This window comes from Biomphalaria glabrata, chromosome 18 (genome assembly GCF_947242115.1).
Source record: "Biomphalaria glabrata chromosome 18, xgBioGlab47.1, whole genome shotgun sequence".
Lineage (NCBI taxonomy): Eukaryota > Metazoa > Mollusca > Gastropoda > Planorbidae > Biomphalaria > Biomphalaria glabrata.
In genome coordinates this window covers 22,582,046-22,606,472 of record NC_074728.1, presented here as the reverse complement: position 1 = coordinate 22,606,472, position 24,427 = coordinate 22,582,046, and the positions used below count along the sequence as shown (strand labels likewise).

Genomic DNA, 24,427 nt, shown 5'->3' with positions numbered 1-24,427 from the left:
CGACCCCTTTTTACAATCCCCCTCTCTGTCGCGACTCCCCCCCCCCCCGCACAGCAATAGAAGAACAGACAAAAACAATCCATATTTTTGATGGTCTTTGGCGACCCTTGGCAAATCGTCAATCGACCCCCCCAAAGGGGGTCGCGACCCACAGGTTGAGAACCCCTGGTCTAGAGATAAACAGACAGTTGAGGCTTGGCTTTCATAGGAGCAGCATCTTTGTTATAGTGACTGCGACAAGACCGTTCCCTTTCAGAATGAAACATTCATATTTAATCTACACCTGTTGATTTACTTTTTGTATAGACCTCTATGTCTTGATATGTAAGTCTGTTAATAATAACTCAAAGTCATACTAAACGTACTGAAACACTCAATCAATCCTTTGATGAACACAAACTCTATAGACCCGGATTAGGCTTTCAGGGGCGTTGCTAGGGATTTTCCTTCGTTTGGGGGCCCGTGGGGCTTGACCTCTTTGGTGGTCCCTGCATTTTGCGTAATATTTTTTTTTTATGTAAAAACACTCATTTGGGGGACCCCCTTCAAGTGATGTCCTAGTAGGATTTTCAATTTCACCCCCCTCCTCCCCCCCCCCACCCTAGCTACGCCCCAGTAGGCAGATTACAGTCACTCATATTAGGGAGCCAACTTGATCCGTAAAAGACACTCTAGAATGGTAGAGACCATCCATCTCGGGACGGGGTCAACAAAAACAAACGTACACTTACCAAGTGATATACTCTGAGTGATAAAGCTCGGAAGGGATCACCACACTTAAGCTGGGGCCTCCAAGCTCGTGTTCCTTCTCACCAGGGCCGTCCTTCGAGCACGCGCTGAGCTGAATGTTGTACATAAGAAAAGGCTTTGTTCCTCTAATGTTGACCAGGTTAGACTTCTGTAGAAACAAAAGCAACGAGAATGATGTCAAAAAGTTCAACCAGGCTGCGCAAAGACAAACAATAAAAGAACAGGATAGAGATCTCCAACTGTGATGTTAGCCTAGCCCAGTGTTTCCCAAACATTTGACAAAATTATACCCTTTTACATTTTTTTTTGTAATGCTGAGTACCCCTCATCTTGCATGTATGAGAGTATTTTTAAAAAATGCAGCATAGTTAATGAGGTGCAACGCGCACCCCCTCCAAAGTCTCCCATACCCCTGGGGGTACGCGTTCTCCACTTTGGGAAACACTGGCTAAGTCCATGTTTATAAAATAAGCTATAGATCTCAAACTGTGATGTTAGCCCATATTTATAAAACAGGCTTTAGATCTCAAGCTGTGATGTTAGCCTAGCCCATATAGACCTCAAATTGTAATGTTAGCCCATATTTATAAATCAGACTATAGATCTCAAACTGTGATGTTAGCCTAGCCCATATAGACCTCAAATTGTAATGTTAGCCCATATTTATAAATCAGACTATAGATCTCAAACTGTGATGTTAGCCTAGCCCATATAGATCTCAAATTGTAATGTTAGCCCATATTTATAAAACAGACTATAGATATCAAACTGTGATGTTAGCCATTACTTATAAAACAAAACGTAATCCTAATGGCCAAAAGATTTATAGAACAGACTTTAGGTTTAAAACTATCATTTTGAAATCTAAACGTAACAGACTACACAAAACTCTTAGCAGATATTCCCCATTCGTAAACATGAAAACAAACTTAAAATGCTAATAGACATTGGCTAGACCAATTAAAGAATATTCATCCTCTTGTTTGAAGCTCCTCAAGATAATATAAAGTAAAGAACATGCGCAAAGTAGTCACACAAGATTATTGTAACATGATTATAAAATCACTACATTTAGAAACACTTCAGGACAAAAGAATAAAAAGTAAAGTACCAATAATTCATAAAGTACTGAACCATAATTTACAGATATAAAGACAAAACCTAATAAAATACTCAGAAACAATGCAAAGATAAGGATATTGTTCCATATGCGAAGACAAAATCGTACAAGTGCTCCGTTTTCCCTAGTGCCGTTACTGTATCAAATGGCTTGCCTGAATCAGCAAGGAAAATGAATCACTTAGCAGAATTTCTCTCTCTGTGGCATTTTACGTCTCGAGAAAGATTCTTTTCCCTTTGTAACTTCTTGTGTGACTAAAGAGGCCAATCCTTGATACACAGCCGCGGTCACAGTTTGGGCATATGTAATCACCAGGCGCCGTTGCATTTTCACCCTTCTTTCTGCTACTGTTGTATGTGACATCGGCAACCCGGGACCCATCTTTTAAGCTCGCTCTTCATGTGGATCTGTCCAGTGCCACTTTTTCCCTACTGTTTAGCAGAATTTATGTTTTTAACTTAGACTTGCATGCAGTGGCGTAGCTAGGTATTCGACATCATTAGGGAGCCTGAGGGCTTGACCTTTTTAGAGCCCCTACATTTTGTGTAATTATTTAATCTAAAAAAAAACAATTTCGAACACTCATTTGGGGGTCTCCTCGAGTGGGGGCCCGGTGGGATTTTTAAATCTCCCTCAGGGACGGACTGTGTGTCCAAATCGGCCCGGGAATTTCTATACCATTCGTCACACAACTTGTCATATGATGGGCCTCCAATTCCAGGTCTACTTGTCCTCGAAGTCATTAAGTTAACTTTGATAAATGTATCGCTAACTCTACACACGCATACAGTGAACTCTATATCTGTAAAAGAAATATAGGCCTTATGTTGCTTTTTTCATCGCTAAGTGTGTGGGGCCTAAAAGGATCAAGCCTACTAGCAGCACTGTTCATGGATGTAGGCAATTACATTATTTGATTTCGGAAAAAGTGTTACATTAAATTAGTATTAGACTTTATAGCCTGTAAAGATTTTGTTTAAACACAATGCTTAGAGGGTCCGTTCTATAAGAGAATATTATAAAACTTTTAACAATTTAATACGTGCCATAGTGGCATCCATGCGGCCCATTCGGTGGCTCTAGGGCCAATTAGGGTATAGACCCCACGGACATTTGCCTGAATGCCCAGTTAGCCAGTCCGCCCCTGTTCTCTCCCCTACCCTAGCTACGCCACTGCTTGCATGACTTGATTGACACACGAATACGCACCTAAAGTAATTGTCTTCTCTTTAAAAGGAACATTTACAATGTATATATAATAACCATTACATACTTTGTAATAGATGATGCTTACATGTTGGATACATGCATAATATGATACATAGAGCCTACTTGAAAACGTTTTAGGGACACCTTCAAAGCTTCTCTGAAATCATTCAGCATTGACCCTGCCTCCTGGGAGGCAGAAGCACATAACAGAGCATCATAGCGTTGCGCTGTGAAAACTGGCGCACTAATTGCTGAGGAAAAGAGAACAGCGCTGGAAAAAGAAAAGCGCCATAGAAAAAAAGCAAGGCCAATGACACTAGATCCAGCTGGAATAACCTGCCCGGTGTGCAGCCGAACATTCCGGGCTCACATAGGTCTGTTTGTTTGCTTTTGTTTTACATGTTTAGGATGTTCCTTCAGAGTTGAAGATAGTTTACTTCCTAGTCAAAACCTCCCGCAGGACGACGGGGGATGGGAGCGGGCAGGGTTTGAACCCTCGACCGTCGATAAATCCGAACGACAGTCCAGCGCGCAAACCGCACGACCAGGCAGCCATCGGTCTCACCAGCCTCATGAGGAGGCACAAAACTCCAGTGCAAAGCCCTCATTCCCCCCCCCCCCCCCCCCCGGATGACAAAAGTGGTCATCATCGAACCACGATGGACGAACTATATACATGACATTTACTAGATATAGTACTTACATACTTGCTAAATACTTGCTATAGTACTTACATACGTTGGTTCTTCTGAATCAATTCTACTAGAACTGGTGATTCCAAGCGGGTTTGTGTAATAAATTATATTACTCTTCTTATTTGATGAGATTATCAAGGTGAGTCCCTGGATCTTACGCTCGTGAGAAGTGGGGGCGGTGTAAGACATATCGAAAACACCCAATGGAACAATCATCTCTGGTAAAATAATATATCATTATTGGTAAAACTAAACCTTTTTTTCTTTTAGGTCAAAATGGTCTATTGGACGAAACAAGGTAAAGCTCAACTGTTTCTATGGAACAAGAAGGTATAAATTGGTCAAACATGTTATATTATCAATTAGGATGTAAAAAAAAAAGCTGTTAAAATTACAGCTCCATTTTTATTGACATGACAAGAAAGGGAAAAAACTAACAGGAGACTTGAATACAAACTGATAACAGACTTGAGAAAAACATGCGAGCAGGTGAACATACTGAACAGTAGGACAAGGGAGACAACAAGTAAACAAACACACACACACACAACATACATATACATAAATACATATAAATGTAACATCCTCCGGTGTTTGAGGTTAGTTATTATACATGACCACTAGTTCTTGTGTATTTGACCACTCGGCCTGACCTAGTTGTATAGGTTGTCGACCTTGTCATCAATTAGTGTTGGTCAGTCAGCTTGACGCGGTGGCGTCCTAAAAATCCCAAAGTTCTAGTTCCCAGTCTTCACGGAGACTTGAACTCCAGACCTCTCATTTCGAAGGCTAAGTATTTTACTACTTGGTAACTATGTCCCCTCAAACCAATGAGAAATATCTTCAGTGCCGTGTTTAGATATCAAAGGGTCATACGCTATTTGAGATCTAGGGCCCTTTAGAAGTCCAAATATTAAATGTCAGTGTTAAACACTTACTGGGTGCGTTAATCTATAGAATATGTTGCATATAGGTAAATAAGGCTTTTAGTGTCGAAAACATAGATACTCTGTAAAGTAAAGACTTTGCGATCTATCGGGTAGATGATGTAAAGGTCGTCTGTGTCTGTGGCCCACGGTTTACGAGGGTGTCATGTGGCCAACGCAACGACCAACAGATACTCAGTATCAGAATTAATTTCTTTATTTCCATACATAAGTGTCCATATACTTTATAGTTGCGAACAGTTTATATAGGTTCGGATTTTTTCTTGACCAAACGACCTAATTACAGTGACGTAGCTATTAAGGCGCGAATGTGTTCATTACGAATGGGCCCATATGACTGATCGGGGCCCGTGACTAATCGAGGCCCATAGAGAAAACTAAATAGGAAGTCGATTATTACATTTAAAAATGTGTATAGCGTCACATACTATGACTTGTTAGCGGTTGTACGTATAACGGTATGTGCATGTGTAATTACAAAGCTTATATTTAAATTTTACTTTGTCTGTCTGTTTATCTGTCTGTCCGTCAGTTCAAAAGTTTATACACGTTCATTCTCCCACATGCATTCTCGGATCAAGTTGAAACTTTGCAAAATTATTCATTGGCATAGATAAGACATTAATCACTAAAGCAGACAAAAAACTACCAATAAGTCAATTAATTACTGATCATTAATTACTTTGACACTATTATGGGAAAGCTAAATACCTAGGGTTTCGACCCATTAGATAGATAATTGAACACGTTATTTCTACCACACCCATTCTCAGTTCAATCAATTGTGTCTAATAAAACATGACTCGATTAAAAAATGAAACCAATTAGTCAATTAATTGTTATTAATCATTTTGTTTGATATCAAATAAGGGAATTTTTTTTTTACATTATTGGGAGATTAAGTTGTAGGTGCGGAGTTTTTTTCCTTACGTAAGTTGCTTTCTTTCTAAAGAATTTTTCATATTTTCCTTCTTTTGTAAATGCATAAGCTATCCCTTAGGGTTTTTGGTATTCAACTTTCTAGTTTCTTGGAAAAGGGGAAGCATCAGCATATCATATAATTTTTTACGCCCTAGCCTACTTCCGTTATTAAAATTGCTACACATCTATTGCTCATCTATTTGTTACAAAGACAGTTTGTGTGAAAACACAAACTCGAAATAGGCCCCCTAAGTGGTCCTATAGGTTTCAATATTTTTCAGAAAGAACATCAGAATGAAATTCCATCAAAGACAAATGACAGAGAAGAATGGAGAAAGAAGGTTGACAGATCTTGTGTGGTGCCCCAGACCAAAGGATAGGTGAAGGTGAAGGTGAAGTTAGATGTGAACTTGGCCTAACTGATGTCTTTTAATTAATATCTAATTGATTTAATTGTTTTGTAAAGTGTCAATCTCTTATTGAAATCCTCAAGAGAAAAACATTTCCGTAAAAAAAAAAAAAAAAAAACATTTCCTTTAGTTAAGTGTTCTATGGCTATAAAGCAGTGCTGCAGTTCACGCGATAATATGAAAAATTACTTATTAATTGTTGTTTTAAATTAAGTCCAACTTATATGCATACTAAATAGATTTGTTCTCTTTAAAAAAAAAGTAACATTTTTTGTCTGTAAATGTAGTAGTTAGTATGACAGAACTTAACGTAGCAATACAAATGTAAAAAAAAATTATTATATTTTGTCAAAAAACCTAAAACCATTTGCATAAATGTGTCAGATATATGGTAAATGGTCATTTCCCCTACTAAAGAGCCTCCCTATTAATAGTGAATAGCTGTAAAAGTGGTGTATTTTTATGAAAAAACTGCTTGCATAAGTGATTTAAAAACTTAATTTTTTTTCGCTTTCAGAAAAGAAAAAAGTAGCCGTTGCATCAGAACTTTGAATGGTTTTAAATATTATGATGTCGGATTTTCATTCTATTTTCTAGTTTACGAGATCTAAACGGGACGGACGGACGGACATTCGACACAAAACTAATAGCGTCTTTATCTTTTTCCTCTATATACACACATAAATACACGTAGGCCTATATATACATTGATTTATTTATTTCTATCCAACCTGCTGAAAAGTCGGTGTTAGGCTCATTAGGTTCAAGGTCACACTTTGTATCCGGTTCATACGCGGCAGAAGTGCAACTTCCTGAGATAACTCCGACGGGTCGTTGTGCAGTGATCTTTGAACCTGAAAGTTGGTAACTCAAAGTAATTCCCATCACTATCACTAATACGTTATTAAGTGCTACGCTGGAATATAAATCAACAGTGGCATTTGGAACTTCGAGCCCACCAAGCCACTACTTTGGCATTTTTAAACCAAGAGAGCAATTTCTTTAGCATTTGAAACGAACAGAGCCACTACTTTGGTATTTCAAACGAGCCGCTATTTCAACATTTTAAATGAACAGAACAACTACTTTGGTAACACTAAACGAACAGAGTATTACTTAAGTATTTTAAACAGCAGAACGACCTTTTGGTATTCTAAACAAATAGAACCAATACTTTGGTATTTTAGACGAAGAGAAACACTACTTTAGTATTTCAAAGAAACAGAGCCACTGTATTGCTATTTTAAACGAACAGAGACTTTATTTAAGTATTTTAAAAGGACAGAACCACTACTTTGGTATTCTAAACCAATAGAATCACTACTTTGGTATTTTAAACAGAGTCACTACTTTAGTGTTTTAAAATGAACATAACCACTACTTCGACACCTGAAACGCACAGCGCCACTACTTTGGTTATGTAAACGAGAAGAGCCGCTATTAAGGTATTTTATATTTGTTTAGTATAAACAAAATAAAGTTAAATCCACACTAATTATACCCACCAAAAAAATAAATCCAAAATGTTTAACTGAATCCGAAATATTTTCATTTTTTCTAGCCATCAACTAAAGTATATCTATCAAAACAAGGAAATTTTCAAAACGTCAAGAATCTCTAAATCTAATTTATTGCTCCTATGTTAATGTTTAGATTTACTGTAAAAATCTAACTCTTGCCACATGGTGAATTCACCAAACAACTTCCGCTGTTTTAAAACAAAGCGACTCGCTTTGACGGGTGACATTTACTGTATCTGCAACAAGGTTTAACTCTTTCTATCCGTAATTATTTGCCACAACGTTGGTATCGTTAGTTGGGAGAGAAAGAGTTTAAAAAAAGAACATTTTACTGTTACCTGATAAATTTCCTCGTTCTTCTGGTTTTGAACATTCTGAAATTTCAAAGGCTTCGAATCTGAAATGTGTAAGAATTTATTCATTGGATATCAACGTTAGGAAAGATTTAGATTCATGGTTAGTGCGTTACCTCATTGCTTCTGATTCTCGTGCTAAACATATGCCCTTTTATCATGTCATAGCAAACCAAACAGCAGACTGGTTACCGTGTTGGCTTTTTATTTTTAATCTTTTATAATTTTTTTTTGTTAGTCTAGAGTCTAAACCTATAAAAAATTTAAATGCATGACTGATCAAAACTAATTGATATAAGTAGGCTTAATAGAAGCTTTTTTTTTTTAAAAGTATTTTTAAAACTATTTCTTGTTATACATATGAAGACGATGAAATTGTAGAAAAGCAAACAACAGTTTGATAGTGACACAGGACTCCTGTGGTTGCTCTTTGTGGATTTTGATTAATTCCAATAGTTCCACATAGGTTGCTGGAGGTGCGGTGGCTGAGAGGTTCGAATCCTGGTAAAGAATGTGATTTTTAATTTAGGGATCTTTTGAGCTCCTCTGTGGCCACCCAGCTCTAACGGGTACCTGACATTAGATGGGGAAAAGTAAAAGCGGTTGGTCGTTGTGATGGCCACATGACACTCTCGTAACTCGTAGGTCACAGAAACAAATGACCTTTACATCATCTGCCCTATAGACCACAAGGTCTGAAAGGGAAACTTTACTTTTCACATATTATTGTTAAGTAGCCCAGCGCTGTAAAACCAAAATGTGTATCCCTTTTAAATAAACAAAGATGATTTAATAAGTAAATAATGTGTCTGCATCGGAAATTTTTAATATTGATTTTATATAGCGCATCTGTCATGACTATACCTTGATAGTGCACGGTGTTACAATTTTTTTATGGACCAGTAGGGGATAAAGGGGTATGTAAGAGGTTTTCTTCCTGCTTTTAGGCGCTTAGGAAACACTATTCTGTGTCAGGATTCGAACTCAAGCCGCCTTGTTATGTGTTTTTTAGCTGTAGTCTTTTAAAATAAACCCAGACTTGTTTTAAAGTCAATAAATCTCTTAATTCATCCCTATGTATCCGTCTTCTCACCTATTTAAAATAATAGTCCAAGAGTCGCCGTCCTTGTAATTGACTCCCTGATAATTAAGGTTCAGATTTACACGCCCCCTCAATGCGCTTATCCTGAGTTTAACTTTCACCAAGGTTGAGTTTCCACTGGTCATGATCAAAATAAAAGGAGACGTCCTGTGAATAGACACACCAGTACGATACAAAATGACTATATGAATAAGTTATTCTTTATGATCAAACTGTATTTTTTTTCCAAAAGTCAGTTGATATACTAAGCTTGGCCGGCCTAGACAGCTAAGGGCCTCCGATTGGTGTGTGGGGGGGGGGGGGGCTTGCACAGGGCTCAAAGACCTTTTTTTAGAGAAAAAAATTTGCGAAATATGAATGAACTCTCTAACAAAGCAGAGTTCTATGTCTAGTAGCCTAGTTTTAAGTTTCTACTATCATTTCAAGGTTTATTTCCAATAATCAAACAGTCGGGGCTCCTTTCCTAAGGCCTCCCTACTCGCTTTGCCTAGGGCCTCAAATTACCTAAGGCCAGCCCTTTCCCTTTTAAAATGCAGAAAAGCTAATATAGTAGACACATATCGACAATTGACTATACAAGGTAATAGTGTTCTGGAGGAACGCCAGTAAGCTACAAGTTATGACTTTTCAAGCGGAACTGTGAAGCAAAAGCGAGCATCTGGCGTCTATAGTGGGCGGAGAAGGCAAACTCGGAATCCACATCTCTGACGCCTTGTGGTTATACCCAAAGACGGAAAAGGCTTCAGAAGTCAGTCCTGAGGAAAAATAAGGAACAGGTGACTCTTAGGCAGTTTGTGGCACACTGTTCTACAGCAAAGCAGAACTTCAGTGCTACCCCCAGGCAGAACCTCAGTGCTATACCCAGGCAGAACCTCCCATACCGCTGATCGCAAACTGTATCTTATATCTGCCTTTCCTTTGGATACTTTAACCTTGTGGAAAAAGGTAGGGGATTATTGCTGTGTGTGGGAGGTGAGAACTACTGTGTCGGAGGTGAGAACTGCTGTGTGGGAGGTGAGAACTGCTGTGTGGGAGGTGAGAACTACTGTGTGGGAGGTGAGAACTGCTATGTGGGATATGAGAACTACTGTGTTGGAGGTGAGAACTGCTATGTGGGATATGAGAACTGCTTTGTGGGAGGTGAGAACTGCTGTGTGGGAGATGAGAACTGCTGTGTGGGGGGTGAGAAATACTGTGTATGAGGTGAGAACTGCTGTGTGCGAGATGAGAACTGCTGTGTGGGAGGTGAGAACTGCTGTGTGGGATATGAGAACTACTGTGTTGGAGGTGAGAACTGCTATGTGGGATATGAGAACTGCTTTGTGGGAGGTGAGAACTGCTATGTGGGAGGTGAGAACTGCTGTGTGGGAGGTGAGAACTGCTATGTGGGATATGAGAACTGCTTTGTGGGAGGTGAGAACTGCTTTGTGGGAGGTGAGAACTGCTGTGTGGGAGATGAGAACTGCTGTGTGGGAGATGAGAACTGCTGTGTGGGGGGTGAGAAATACTGTGTATGAGGTGAGAACTGCTGTGTGGGAGATGAGAACTGCTATGTGGGATATGAGAACTACTGTGTTGGAGGTGAGAACTGCTATGTGGGATATGAGAACTGCTTTGTGGGAGGTGAGAACTGCTGTGTGGGAGATGAGAACTGCTGTGTGGGAGATGAGAACTGCTGTGTGGGGGGTGAGAAATACTGTGTATGAGGTGAGAACTGCTGTGTGCGAGATGAGAACTGCTGTGTGGGAGGTGAGAACTATTGTGTGGGAGGTGAGAACTACTGTGTGGGAGGTGATAACTATTGTGTGGGAGGTGAGAAACTGATATGTGGGTGGCAGCAGTAATGAAGACATTATTTTGTCAAGTGCATGTAATCAAAAAAAAAAATTTAAATGCTCGATAAAGCGTAGAAAAAAAAACTCTGAAAAGCTCTTTAAAAAATCATAAAATCGTTAAAGAAAGGCGAACAGTAACAGAACGCACAAATGTAATTAAAACGTGAAATGATAAAGCTCAGTGCCTTTCAAACAGCGAAGCGCCCGCGATGATACGAGGAATTTTGTTTCCATTTCAATACACACAATTCTATTTGTTATGGGCTTTGTTTTTGTGTGTGTTATTTCAAGATAAATAGGAAGAAAAGGGGGGTATTTATTGTAAGTTTTAGAGAGCGCATTATTTAAGGAATGTCTTGTAAAATAAGATAAGCGGCGCTGTCATAAGCTGTGTTGAATACGCCAAACGGCTCCAGCATATCAGAAATTAAAAAGAAAGTATTTATAGTGTGTTAGATTTGTTTAAACATAAGTTAACAATAAACTAATATTTAAACAACTCTATAACACACAATAGTAATCATTCTACAAGACTATCTTTAAATTAACGCTCCCTCTCTACGACTAACAATAAATACTCCCTTTCTTATAACCTTGGAAACACACTCCATAACATCCGGACGTACGGTAACCATACCCTACGTATGTAGGAAATGATAGTCTTGTAATATAATGCAAGATAAGAGGCGCTGTCGTAGGCTGTGTTGAATACGCCACACGACTCCAGCAGGTCAAAAATGAAAAAAAAAGTATTTATTGTGAGTTAGATTTTTAACAATAAACTAATATTTAAACAAATCTATAACACACGATAGTAATCATTCTACAAGACTATCTTTGAATTAATGCTCCCTCTCTACAATTAACAATAAATACTCCCTTTCTTATGATCACATTGGAAACACACACACTTCATAACATCCGGACGTACATTTGTAGGAAAATGCTTGGAACCAAGACTTCGTAATACACTCTGGACTTATTCCAGAGCGAACAATTCTTTTTTTTTTTTTTGGCCCCCGTGCAGATAAAAGTTTGAGAAACACTGATATAGCTATAAATCATTACTCTAAAGTGACAGCGAAATACTCCTTTCCCCAACTTGAGTCTGGAAGAGCTATGAAGGTAGCCACCGAATCGGAGTTTGCTTGCAGCAAGACCGTCAAGCCAAAATCTGAGAGTCCTTGAAATCGGAAGACCCACTTGGGTCCTGTGTCGTGGTGAAAGCTGTAATTAAGTAAGACATATAAACGAGAAAAACATTTTTAAAATACTTTTAAAAAAATAATAAAGCTAATTAAGTGTAATTGTATTAATTCGTTTGGATCAGCCATATAATTATAGACCTAGACATAAAAACATTTGTGTGATTAAAAATACTTTACCATTTGTTTTTGTTTTGCTTTTAGCATTCTCGGTATGATCCAATATATATGGGGCGAGAGAAGGGAGTATCTTGTGAATGTTTACGTGATCCGTTTTTTAAATGCATAAAAAAATTCATTCGGGTCTCAATAGTCATCACAAGGGAACCCATTCAACTTACAACTTTATCTGTCCCTAGATACCAAACAAAATAATTGATTACCAATAGTTAATTTACTAATTGGTTAATTTTTTTTTAAAATTAATTCTTGTGTTGTCGGGTAAAATTATTAAAATTATTGTGCGAAATTTCAGCTTTATCCGACATTGAGCGTGGGAGTATGGTGAGAGTTGATATGTCTAAGCTTTGTAGCAAGTAAAATATACAATTTGTGAAAGTATCAAATTCTAATTTATGAATCTGATTTATGATTTCTTATCCTGTTTTATTTTTGTAATGCTTCAGAATTTGCAAGAAGTCTTTCCAGCAAGCTTCGAACTATCATTAATCTAGAATGTAGATCTAGTCTAGTATATATAGTTTGCATCTGTAAACCTATATCTTAACTCTTTCTCTCCTAATCGACGAGGATGGCTGCCTGGTCGTGCGGTTTGCGCGCTGGACTGTCGTTCGGATTTATCGACGGTAGAGGTTTCAAACCCTGCCCGCTCCCATCCCCCGTCGTCTGCGGGAGGTTTGGACTAGGAAGTAAACTATCTTCAACTCTGAAGGAACTTCCGAAACATGTAAAACATTTTACAAACAACAAACAAAACATTTTTACCATCGTTGATTTGACGTCATTAGATTAAATTAATATTTAATTTTAAAAACGTTTCATTATGTTATATAGAAGGAGCATGCATTCCCTTTTAATCCTGTACCAAATAAAGTTATTGAAGCTTAATCATAATATGGTAGTAAAATACTAATGAGAAAAATGAAGAATTCCGTCTGAATGTGAACAAATAATTACGGAGGGAAAGAGTTAAAGCAATTTTGGGACTTACAGTTGCTGTCAAATAAACGTAGGCACTGTAGCAAACGTTTAGCTCTACGTAAGACGTAAATGCTCCAGTATTCTAATTATTTAACTCCCTTATTGAATCCAAAGGAATAGTCGAGTGCGGTAATTACCGCTGATGCCGTGTGGAGTAGGCCTAACGTGCCAAACAAATTATTTTTCCTTGCCGTCTATTTGGAACAATTTCATTCATTAAAGAAGTAAGCCAAATTGAATTTAAACAAGTTGCTAGTGAACCCTCTGCAACATTGCAATGAACCACTAATTACTGACATTTATATGAAGATAAAATGGTTTAGCTAACATCCTGCTACACGCTCCCGAATTTATTATTTAGCACTAAATGATTGATTAATTGGTTATTTTTTTTTTTTTGGATTGGTTCGTGATTGTCATCGACTATGAATAGATGATTGTACGAGACAGAAAGTTAGTCATATGTAAATGAAGTCAATCAAACAGACACAAACTACAGTACAAATGAATGACTCAAATTGCTAAGTTTATAGTTATTTCTACTTCTACGACAACGGAAAGATAATTTATATTTTCCGTTGAATTTTCTTTTTCCTAAGCAGTGTTTCTTAAACTTTTATTAGTTATGCACCCTAAGTAAGGAAAGTTCCGATTTCAGACCTTGTGGGGCAGATGATATTTCTGTGGCCTACGGTTAATGAGGGTGTCTTGTGGCCAGCACAACGACAAACCGCCTTTACTTTTTTCCAACTAATGTCAGGTACCTATTAAAGCTGGGTGGCCTAAAAATGCGCCCAAAAGACTCCGAAATTAAAAAATCCCAGTCTTCAATAGGATTCGAAAAGCTCCTTCTTCCCTAGTGCTTTTAGGGCATGGAATGGGTTGCCTGAGCTAGCCAGGAAAACCAATGACTTAGCAGGATTTAGGTCATTGGTTAATATGCATGACTAAATGCATGACGCGTAGGACGTAATCATCTTCTTTTTTTGAAATAACGTCTGTATCATATAAGATAAGGTTGTGAACGTTGGACACAGAACTCCGAGGCTGAAAGAAGAATCCAAGCTTTTGAGAATAAATGCTACAGAAATATGATGGATGTCAAATTCCAGGAAAAGTAGACAAATGAGTTTGTACTGCTACAAGTGAACACTCTGGATGGCAACAAGGAGGAACTCAATATTGTAAAGAGACAAAAGCTGAGCTGATTCTGTCATATTGTAAGACATGACTCACTATCAAAATTCATTCTTCAGGTTACAGAGGAGGAAGCACGAAGAAAAGGCCGTCCAAAGAAAATCTGGCTGGATAACATGAAAGAATGGACCAGCATATCTCTTGATATCCTACTAAGAACATCTGCTGACCAGGAAAAGTGGAGGGATTTGGTTACGCGAACTGTCACAAGACCCTTACAATGAAAGTCAAGGGACAGATGAGATTTCATGAGAGGACCGTGGTATGGGAGACTTAAGAGACAGAAGTGCATGTCTTTCTAGTTTTCGTAAGAGCATCCTCGTGTCTCAGCAAGTCATTTTGGAGCGGGCATGTTTGATTTACGCAAATGACGTCATTAAAAAGAACGTGCGTCACCCGAAAACAATGTGACTTCAGCAGTAAAAAAAAAAAAAAAAAGACGCGTTGAATCTCAAATCGTATTGGCTAAGCCGTTTTGAAATATTGATTAGAACCTGTGTCAAAGGTTTCTCTCTCGAAACCAGCCTGAAATATATTGCTTTAAACATGAGCGGACATTTCATTAAATAATTTAGATTATAGAAACATCGTTATGTCTATCTTATCAGATTTATACTTCAAAATGGATTTATAACAAAAAAAAGCAAATTATAATAGATTTTTTATTCTAGTTTTTTTTTTAAAAAAGAGATCAACTTCACACTATCTCTTTTCAGCACGATGTGCCCAATTTGGTGCGCGTTCCACAGTTTGAGAAACCCTGCCATGAAGCTCTACGTCTCTTATAGTCACTTACTAGTATTTGCGTGCCAATACATGGGATGTTAGTATTTTGGCGTCCAACTCAAGTTCTAAGTCGAGACTGGGGCCATCTTTGTAGCCTTCAGTCGTAAGCTTTACCTTAAGAAAGTTCAAAATAAATTTATGCAATTAAAGTGTGAGCTTGTAGGTCCGAAACCTCTCTAGCAAACGTCCTGGACCCTGCTATGGTGCGGAATGAACGCACGTGACTAAACAGGTGGTATTTAAGTATTTGGAGGCCCCAGGGCAAAATTTTTATGGAGTAGGCCTACCCTACATTTTTGGAAATCTTCAATCAATAAAGATACTTATATCTTAAATAATGCTATATTTTAGAAGAAAAAAATACAATGTAGTGTAGTTGGAAGCGTGGTCGAGAGGCCAAGTGCGCTTGGCTTGGTTACCTGGAAGGGGGCTCGGGGTTCGACACCAGAGGTGTGTTTTACTGAGCGCCTAAAGGCAGCACGGATACCCCTTCCCCCCTCTGGTCCACAAATGAGATTGGACCAAAAGCGCTCTGAGCTCTATAAGCATGAAAGTAGCGCTATATAAAAGCTATAATAATAATAATTTAATCTGAATTTCCTTTTTTTTAAATATGCATATTTTAGTTTTAGAAGTGTACCTGTTTGAGTTTGTAAAGGGTCAGGCCTTTGATAGATGCAGTGATGTAAATCCGGAGCTGTAATGGCATTTACATATTCCTAGCATATTACAACTACAAGCGGACTCTTTGTTGCTACCCGACAGTAAAATGTAAAGTGTTAGCGTTGAAAAATTACTTAAAGGTTTCTGATCCGTCGAAATTCCGATGTTTTTCTCTTTTGTGGTGGCCCCTTTATTGTAGAAACCCCGGGAATCTGACCATGACCTTGGAGCGCCTCACTCTGATTTCAATGCTGTGAAGATGAACTATCGGGGCTAGTACTTACAAAAGAATACACATTACGGTGTAAAAGTGCTATGAAGATTAACTATCGGAGCTAGTACACATTACGGTGTAAAAGTGCTATGAAGATTAACTATCGGAGCTAGTACACATTACGGTGTAAAAGTGCTATGAAGATTAACTATCGGAGCTAGTACACATTACGGTGTAAAAGTGCTATGAAGATTAACTGTCGGAGCTAGCACACATTACGGTGTAAAAGTGCTATGAAGATTAACTATCGGAGCTAGCACACATTACGGTGTAAAAGTGCTATGAAGATTAACTATCGGAGCTAGTACACATTACGGTGTAAAAGTGTTATGAAGATTAACTGTCGGAGCTAGTACACATTACGGTGTAAAAGTGCTATGAAGATGAACTATCGGAGCTAGTACACATTACGGTGTAAAAGTGCACTAAAACATCATATTGCTCATAACACTTTAGGATGTTTCGAGACATAAAAAGCTAATTGTGTAATTGTTTATGTGTATTTGTATATTAAGATAAGATAAGGCAATTTTTATTGGTCCAATCAAATTAGTTTGACTACAACTTACCACCTGTAACAATTTACAAAATAGATGCAAATACGAATGGCATTCACACACGAAACACATACACACAACCAGCGCTTTATGAATTAGAATACTGTTACTGTTTTTAGTAGAAATACCGTAGTCATCATCATCATCATCATCAAACTCCATTAGAGTGAGGGCTTGAGAGGCTCAAATCCTCTCTTACAAAAGCCCTGGACAGAAACCCTGCTGTCTTGCGTAGTGAATAAATGTCGCAAATACCGTAGTAGACTATTGTAATCAAAACGAATTCCGATTTGCAGGGAGCAATGAAGTTATCTTATCTTATCTTATGATGAAAGATTGCTTGAAAATAGAATTTAACTAAAGCAAAATATATATTGCAATGTGAAGCGCGCAGAAACTAAAGATAACCAGTGATGGACTAGTAAAAAAAGTAAAGTTCCCCTTTCAGACCTTGCTCTCTATAGGGCAGATGATGTTAAGGTCATCTATTTCTTTGGCCAACGGTTACCGAGCAGGGTGAAATGTGGCCAGCACAACGACCAACTGCCTTTACATTTCCCAACTAAAGTCAGGTACCCATTAGAGTTGGGTGTACTAGGGGAGACCCTAAAAAATACCGAGATTCAAACCCAGGACCCAGGTTCAGAAACCAAGCGCTTAACCACTCGGCCACAGCGCCCAAGGTGTACTGGTATAACAACATTTAATTAATATATACTGAGAAAGAGATAAATAGATAGAGATAGACAGACAGACAAATTGATAGATTAGATAGATAGATAGATAGATAGATAGATAGATAGATAGATAGATGGATAGATAGATAGATAGATAGATAGATAGATAGATAGATAGATAGATAGATAGATAGATAGATAGATAGATAGATAGATAGATAGATAGATAGATAGATAGATAGATAGATAGATAGATAGATGGGTGGATGGATGGATGGATGGATGGATGGATGGATAGATGGATGGATGGATAGATGGATGGATGGATGGATGGACGGAAGGACGGACAGACAGACAGATAGACAGACAGACAGACAGACAAACCCAGGACCCAGGTTCGGAAACCAAGCGCTTAACCACTCGGCCACAGCGCCCAAGGTGTACTGGTATAACAACATTTAATTAATATATACTGAGAAAGAGATAAATAGATAGAGATAGACAGACAGACAAATTGATAGATTAGATAGATAGATAGATAGATAGATAGATAGATAGATAGATAGATAGATAGATAGATAGATAGATAGATAGATAGATAGATAGATAGATAGATAGATGGATGGATGGATGGATGGATGGATGGATGGATGGATAGATGGATGGATGGATGGATGGATGGATGGACGGACGGACGGAAGGACGGACGGACGGACGGACAGACAGACAGACAGACAGACAAACCCAGGACCCAGGTTCGGAAACCAAGCGCTTAACCCCTCGGCCACAGCGCCCAAGGTGTACTGGTATAACAACATTTAATTAATATATACTGAGAAAGAGATAAATAGATAGAGATAGACAGACAGACAAATTGATAGATTAGATAGATAGATAGATAGATAGATAGATAGATAGATAGATAGATAGATAGATAGATGGATGGATGGATGGATGGATGGATGGATGGATGGATGGATGGATGGATGGATGGATGGATGGATGGACGGACGGACGGAAGGACGGACGGACGGACAGACAGACAGACAGACAGACAGACAGACAGATAGATAGATATATAGATAGATAGATAGATAGATAGATAGATAGATAGATAGATAGATAGATAGATAGATACATCTTAGAATAGAATACATATACATTAAACAAGTTCAAGACTTACTTTAAAATCACGGGTTATAAACGTTACAAGGTAGAAAACAACCTGGCTATGTTCATTCTCCGGTACACTTGGGAGAGATAATATATAATGGTGCCCTAAGGTGGCCGAACGGTATTCACCTTTGAACAAAAAAGGGAGAAGAGATGAACTGATTTAAGGCATCAGGCCTCTAACAGGTCACTGTTACCTTAAAACTTTTACATTTGATGTATTGAAGAATTGAAGGTAATGCTAAGCTGTGGGTACTACGCTGTGGATAATACGCCTAGGAAAGACCTATTATACCGCTGATAATATGCTAAGGATTCTATCATGTCGTTCTTTTGTTCTGGGTAATGTGATGTGAATTATATGAGAATAAAGAATGTACAGGTAGATAGATAGATATATAGATAGATAGATAGATAGATAGATAGATAGATAGATAGATAGATAGATAGATAGATAGATAGATAGATAGATAGATAGATAGACATATAGATAGATAGATAGATAGATAGATAGATAGATAGATAGATAGATAGATAGATAGATAGATAGATAGATAGATAGATAGATAGATAGATAGATAGATAGATAGATAGATAGATAGATAGATAGATAGATAGATAGATAGATACTGTCCACTCACGATTTGTTAGGTACTATCTATATAATTGTTTAAAGTTTCAATTTGATCTAAAAATGAGTGTGGGAGAAATAACGTGTCTGCGAAGTTTCAACTTCATCCGAGAATGGGTGTTTGAAAAATAACGTGTTAAAACTTTTTACCAGACAGACAGACAGACAGACAAAGTGATTTTATATAAGCTTAGTAAAAAAAATATTTCGCTTTCTTCACAAAGACCATATAAGCCACTGCTCCTATTTTAGTGTGGATCTAAGTGAAAGCGGATTTTATAAAAAGAAATATATTAGTTTTGTTGCGCTTAACGTGACAGACATATTGGCGGAGAGACAGCACAAAAACAACATAGCAGCTTTCCCCATTTAATGAAAGCTAAAAAAATGTCCTTAAATTGCTTTACCTGCACAAACCAGCATAGGATTCAGAAAGAAGCTCCCAAGAAAGAAACACAGAACTACAATGGTCATCTGTTTATTCCCAGTAAACCTTCCTCCATAAAGTCAACGTAGGCCTACTATACTCCTGCTAAACTTTATTTTGCGGCAATACAAATATAAAGCTCTCAAAAGGTGTAAGAACGTGAGATGGTCCTCAAATACCACACCCTCAATTGAAATTTCCAGAATTTATGTAGACTTTTTAAAATTAGATCTATGTGTAAAGTGAATAGGCCTATATTTAGATAGATCTATACCTAGAATGGCTAGAATCTATAGATCTAGATGATACTAGATCTAGATCTCTAGATCTAATAATACTAACAAATCTTTCGCTGATGTCAATTTTAAACCCCAAATAAACTTTTGAAAAGGATGGTGTGTTTTTACCGTAGCTATGTGGAATACTGAAGATGATTATTTATACTGCGTAGAATAACTTACAATACAGATAGTCTATTATTTAGGGTCTAGAAAATTAGATTAAACAAACTAAATTTGTAAATCGTGCCATGAAAAGATCTGATAAAGTTCAGAATATTTAGAAATACCATTGCTGAAACAAAATAGGTCTACTTCCTGTATTACGATGCAATTAAGCGTATTCTTGTTTTTTTTCGCTTATTCAATTTCCATTTTTTCGCGTGCGCACTTTAGGCCTCTATTACTAGCAGGGGGTGGGTAAGCTATGTCATTCCAGAGCAGCATGGCACGAGCGGTGCGTCAGGGTAAATTATGCAACCTCTACATCGAGGTTAGGAATTACGAGACCCGGGCATTGCTTTTCAGCCCCCACCGCGGCGCTCGAGTGAAAACGGTCGCAAGAGAGGGCAATTAGACCAATATAGGGAGGCAAAAGAAAACCCTGGGTACGTGCTAAAGGTGTGTGATAAATACTTTTTATGAACCTTATTATTATTATTATTATCATTATTATTATTATTATGTTAGGAAAGAACGAGTAGTCATTCTCTGGTGAAGCCAGGGTCGAGTTTCGTTAAAGGGAAACAAAATTCATCGTAGTCTCTTTATCAGTTTCCACCGAGGAATTTTCTGGGTATGTGGCAGGTCTGTAGAAGTACCGCCCTCTGACAGGCAACGAGAATGTTCTTAGGAATGTCAACGGCCTTGAAGGTATCGATGAGGTCAGCTGTTAGTATCCCCTCAGTTGATATAACAATGGGGCACTGTTAATAATTTCCATAAACGCTTAATCTCCAAGCCAAGGTTCCCATATTTTCGTTGTTTTTCCAGCTCAGTTATTATTATTTTTATTATTACTATTACTATTATTATCCCTTGGCCAGGATAAAAGATTTTCTCTTCACCGACCCTCTGTCTGGAGGCCCCCATCAAGAGGATGATCATTAAATCACATCAGTTAGTCTCTTAAGCTAAATGCAATGGGCTATCCCTAGTGAACGGCAAAAGTTAAATAAAAAGTCAGAAACTTTTAGTTTAACTAAAAAAATTAGTTAAGGCCATTGTTTAACTAGAAAAAAAAAGTTTAGTTAAAATCGTAGTTTAATTAATTTTTTTTTTAGTTACTAACTAATAAGTTTAATTAAAATTTGTACAACTTTTCAACATGTGGTCAGGGTTGAAATACACATCCCTGTTTTCTGGTCATGTGATATCAATAACTTTGACTATCAAAGAAATGATGCAGTTAACTATTTAGTCCGTCTGCATTTGAAGAGGGTAATTAAGATGCTGGGAGAAGTCATGGGATTAAATATTTGCAATTGAAAGTAGCAGTATAATAAAATGTTCACCTTTTTTTTTTGCTAAAAGCATCTATACAATATTATGAATGGGGTTGTTCCGAATTTTTTTTATGAGCCACGTGGAGGTGTTTAATTTCTGTTTCTAGTGGGAATCTGATTAGCGAGTTAGGTCAATATTATATTTAGAGGTTTTGATCAATTCATTGCGGCAAACAATAATTTTTTAACTGCAGGAATATCAAGTACACCCTTTTTATAGTCTTAAGACTTATTATTGAATTCTAAGAATCGACAGTTAGGTCTATATATATCTTAAAGCATTAGGATAGCCAACTCTAGAAGAAAAAAAAATCTTACTCCACAACCTCTCTTGACCATAAAGTAAATAGACTGTGTCCAACTGATTTTAACAACCTGGTCATCTAGACATACAGATGTAGGCCTAGTGTACTGTACGTGTATAGTAGATGATACTACAAGACTACCCTGCATTTTTTTCATTAGGCGTTATGCAATAGTATATGTTTAATGTGGAGTGGTCAGACGAGGCATGGCTAGTCAAGCATGTTCTTTACACTAAAATAGTACACACCCTCCCAGCCCAGAAAGTAAATAGATGGTGTGTCTGACTGATTTTAACAACCTGGCCAGATAGACGTACACGTGTAGGCCTATATAGTGTACCGAGTGTGTAGTCCATAATGATAAGACCACCCTGTTTTTTTTCCCGTGCGCGTTTAATAGTTATTCAATAGTGTTAGTTTGTATTTTTAGTGGTCAGACAAAAAAAAAGCACATCTGCAGGGTTAGTCCAGCATGTATTTTACACTATAAAGTAGTTATACAGGTCAAATGTTTCTTAAAACTCCAACGATTTCGTTTCTATTTTATTGGTTACTAGATCTAATTTTTAAACTCTAATGAGAATCTAAACTTTACGGTATAAGTAGCCTAATTAAAATTTTCCGTTATATAATAAGTTAATATAATTTAAAAAAAGAGTACCATTCTTTTCTAAAGGTTTTAATTGAAGGCAAAAATACAAGCACACATATTTATTTAGAAATCTTTTTTTAAAATTTTATTGTGCATTAACGTTTATGTACGAAACATATTCCTTATTACTGATTTTATTATGGATAAATATTTCTAGTTCAACCCCGCCTCCCCCCCCCCCCCAGAAAAAAAGTTATGAAAAGTTTGTTATAGTTCAATTAGTTTCTTTTAGTTTAGTTTAACTATATTTTGAAATTCATAATAAACTTTTAGTTTAACTACTTTATTTTAGTTGAAAACTAGTTTTAGTTTAACTTTTAAAAGTTAGTTTAGTTAATCCCATCACTAGCTATCCCGAGACTGGAGGCCGAGCCCACGAGAGGACAAACTCCATATGCCTATACTGTATTATCGCGTTCTACAAAAAGCTGAGAGAAGAAGCAGGTCTACATGCAACTGACCAAATCTATTTAAGCGAGGATTGGACTTTACAGTCATCTTCGAGTCCATAGGAAATGAGAATTGTGCTCATCTTCGATCACGAAGGAGGATATATATATAAATATAAATGAATATATATCGCGTTCCGTGGAGGAGCCATCACCGTCCGTATGAAACCCAATGGGTAACGGTACGATGGATTGGACCAATACCATTCGTCACAGAAGGCCTGCACACAGAGGTGGGCTTAGCATATCGCGGGGCCCAGGGCGAGTGTCATATGTGGGGCTTTGAGCCGTAATATACCGTACCACTATTTCACTAAACGCTAACGGACTCACCCGCCTGTAGGTCTTTTTTTTATTATTATTAATGTTTTTTTTTTTGTTGTCTATTCCAGTTACTTAATTTTTTATTTTTTTTTTGAGTTGAGGGGTCCCAAACAGAGGATGCGCATTCTATTTTTGGTCTAAACAAGGTTAAATAACATTTTAGTTGTGTGTTCTTATTTGATATATTGAAATTTCTTTTAATAAACCATTTGGCCTATGCTTTGTTTGATTTTTTGATAGTTTCATGCTGGTGGTTTCAAATCAGTTTCCTGCCTAAGTCCACTTTAGTGAATTAAACCCTGCCCAAGCGAGTAAAATAACGATAGCCTATTATCATATATTTTGATACTTTTCAGACAAACTCAGAATATTGTTACAAATGAACAGTGATAGGTAGAGGTCAACGTATGACCCCGGCGAGATGACACAGCAGCTGGTGTTCCCTGGAATCTACATGTACAAACAAAGACAGGATGTGACGTGTCCTCACGTGTTGTTCCAGGGGACGAATAGATCTAAGTAGAGGGACAGTTACTAATGAACAGTGACAGATAAAGGTCACAACTTGTGACCCCGGCAAGATGACACTGCAGCCGATGTTTTCTGGAATCTACATGTATAAACAAAGACAGGATGTGACGTTTCCTCACGTGTTATTTCAGAGGATACTAGCCGTGTTTGTGCAACTTTGGACAAGCGATTAGGGACTCTATATAAGCCAGAGAGTTAATGTGAAAGTCAGTCGTATGGAGTCGTGAGTGAGCCGTTACAGTCGATACAGACTATGTAAGACGTGTGCGGCTCTGTGGAAGAGAAATGTGTACGACTCGATGCAAGTTAACTAGGGTAGAGTTAACTGGAGTGGACTACTGTCGTTAAAGTCTATACAGCGAACTACAGTGGACTTGAGCCGTTACAGTCGATACAGTCGATGTAAGACGTGTGCGGCTCTGATTCGGTAGACTTGAGTACGACTTGGTTCAGCTTTGGGAGACCTGGAGCGACACTGGGAAGTGTGTCGTTGGTCTGTTCTGTGGAATACGGCTCGATGCAAGTTGAGAAGAGAGGAATTGCAACGAAGTGAAGAGATGCAGTGCAACGAAGTATAGCTAACTGTAAACTGACAGATATTGTACAGTCTTCTACGGTACATGTTACAGTAATGTTAGAGTTAATAGTCATTAAAGTTATATGAAACTGAAAGTTTAGTCGTCAAGTTCTTTACAGTGTTTTTATTTGTGTGCCAACTAATACATCTAGCCAGAAAATTCAGAAATACGTAACAATATTTAGACGGTTTA

General features: G+C 37.7%; 1 protein-coding gene across 2 annotated transcripts in view; it reads right to left on the bottom strand.

The window, feature by feature from the left end:
• LOC106074853 (uncharacterized) overlaps nt 1-20,254 on the bottom strand; it is a 40,468-nt gene extending 20,214 nt beyond the window's left edge. For both annotated transcript variants that reach the window (XM_056016677.1, XM_056016678.1), the window contains exons 1-9: nt 19,594-20,254; nt 18,566-18,684; nt 15,222-15,325; nt 11,931-12,089; nt 9,019-9,174; nt 7,911-7,969; nt 6,784-6,906; nt 3,814-3,992; nt 732-898 (exon numbers count right to left, since the gene is read on the bottom strand). In XM_056016677.1, the coding sequence (XP_055872652.1) occupies nt 732-898; nt 3,814-3,992; nt 6,784-6,906; nt 7,911-7,969; nt 9,019-9,174; nt 11,931-12,089; nt 15,222-15,325; nt 18,566-18,684; nt 19,594-19,660 (1,133 nt within the window). In that variant the 5' untranslated portion in view covers nt 19,661-20,254. The remainder of the gene's footprint in view (nt 1-731; nt 899-3,813; nt 3,993-6,783; nt 6,907-7,910; nt 7,970-9,018; nt 9,175-11,930; nt 12,090-15,221; nt 15,326-18,565; nt 18,685-19,593) is intronic.
• Between the last annotated feature and the right edge of the window lie 4,173 nt (nt 20,255-24,427).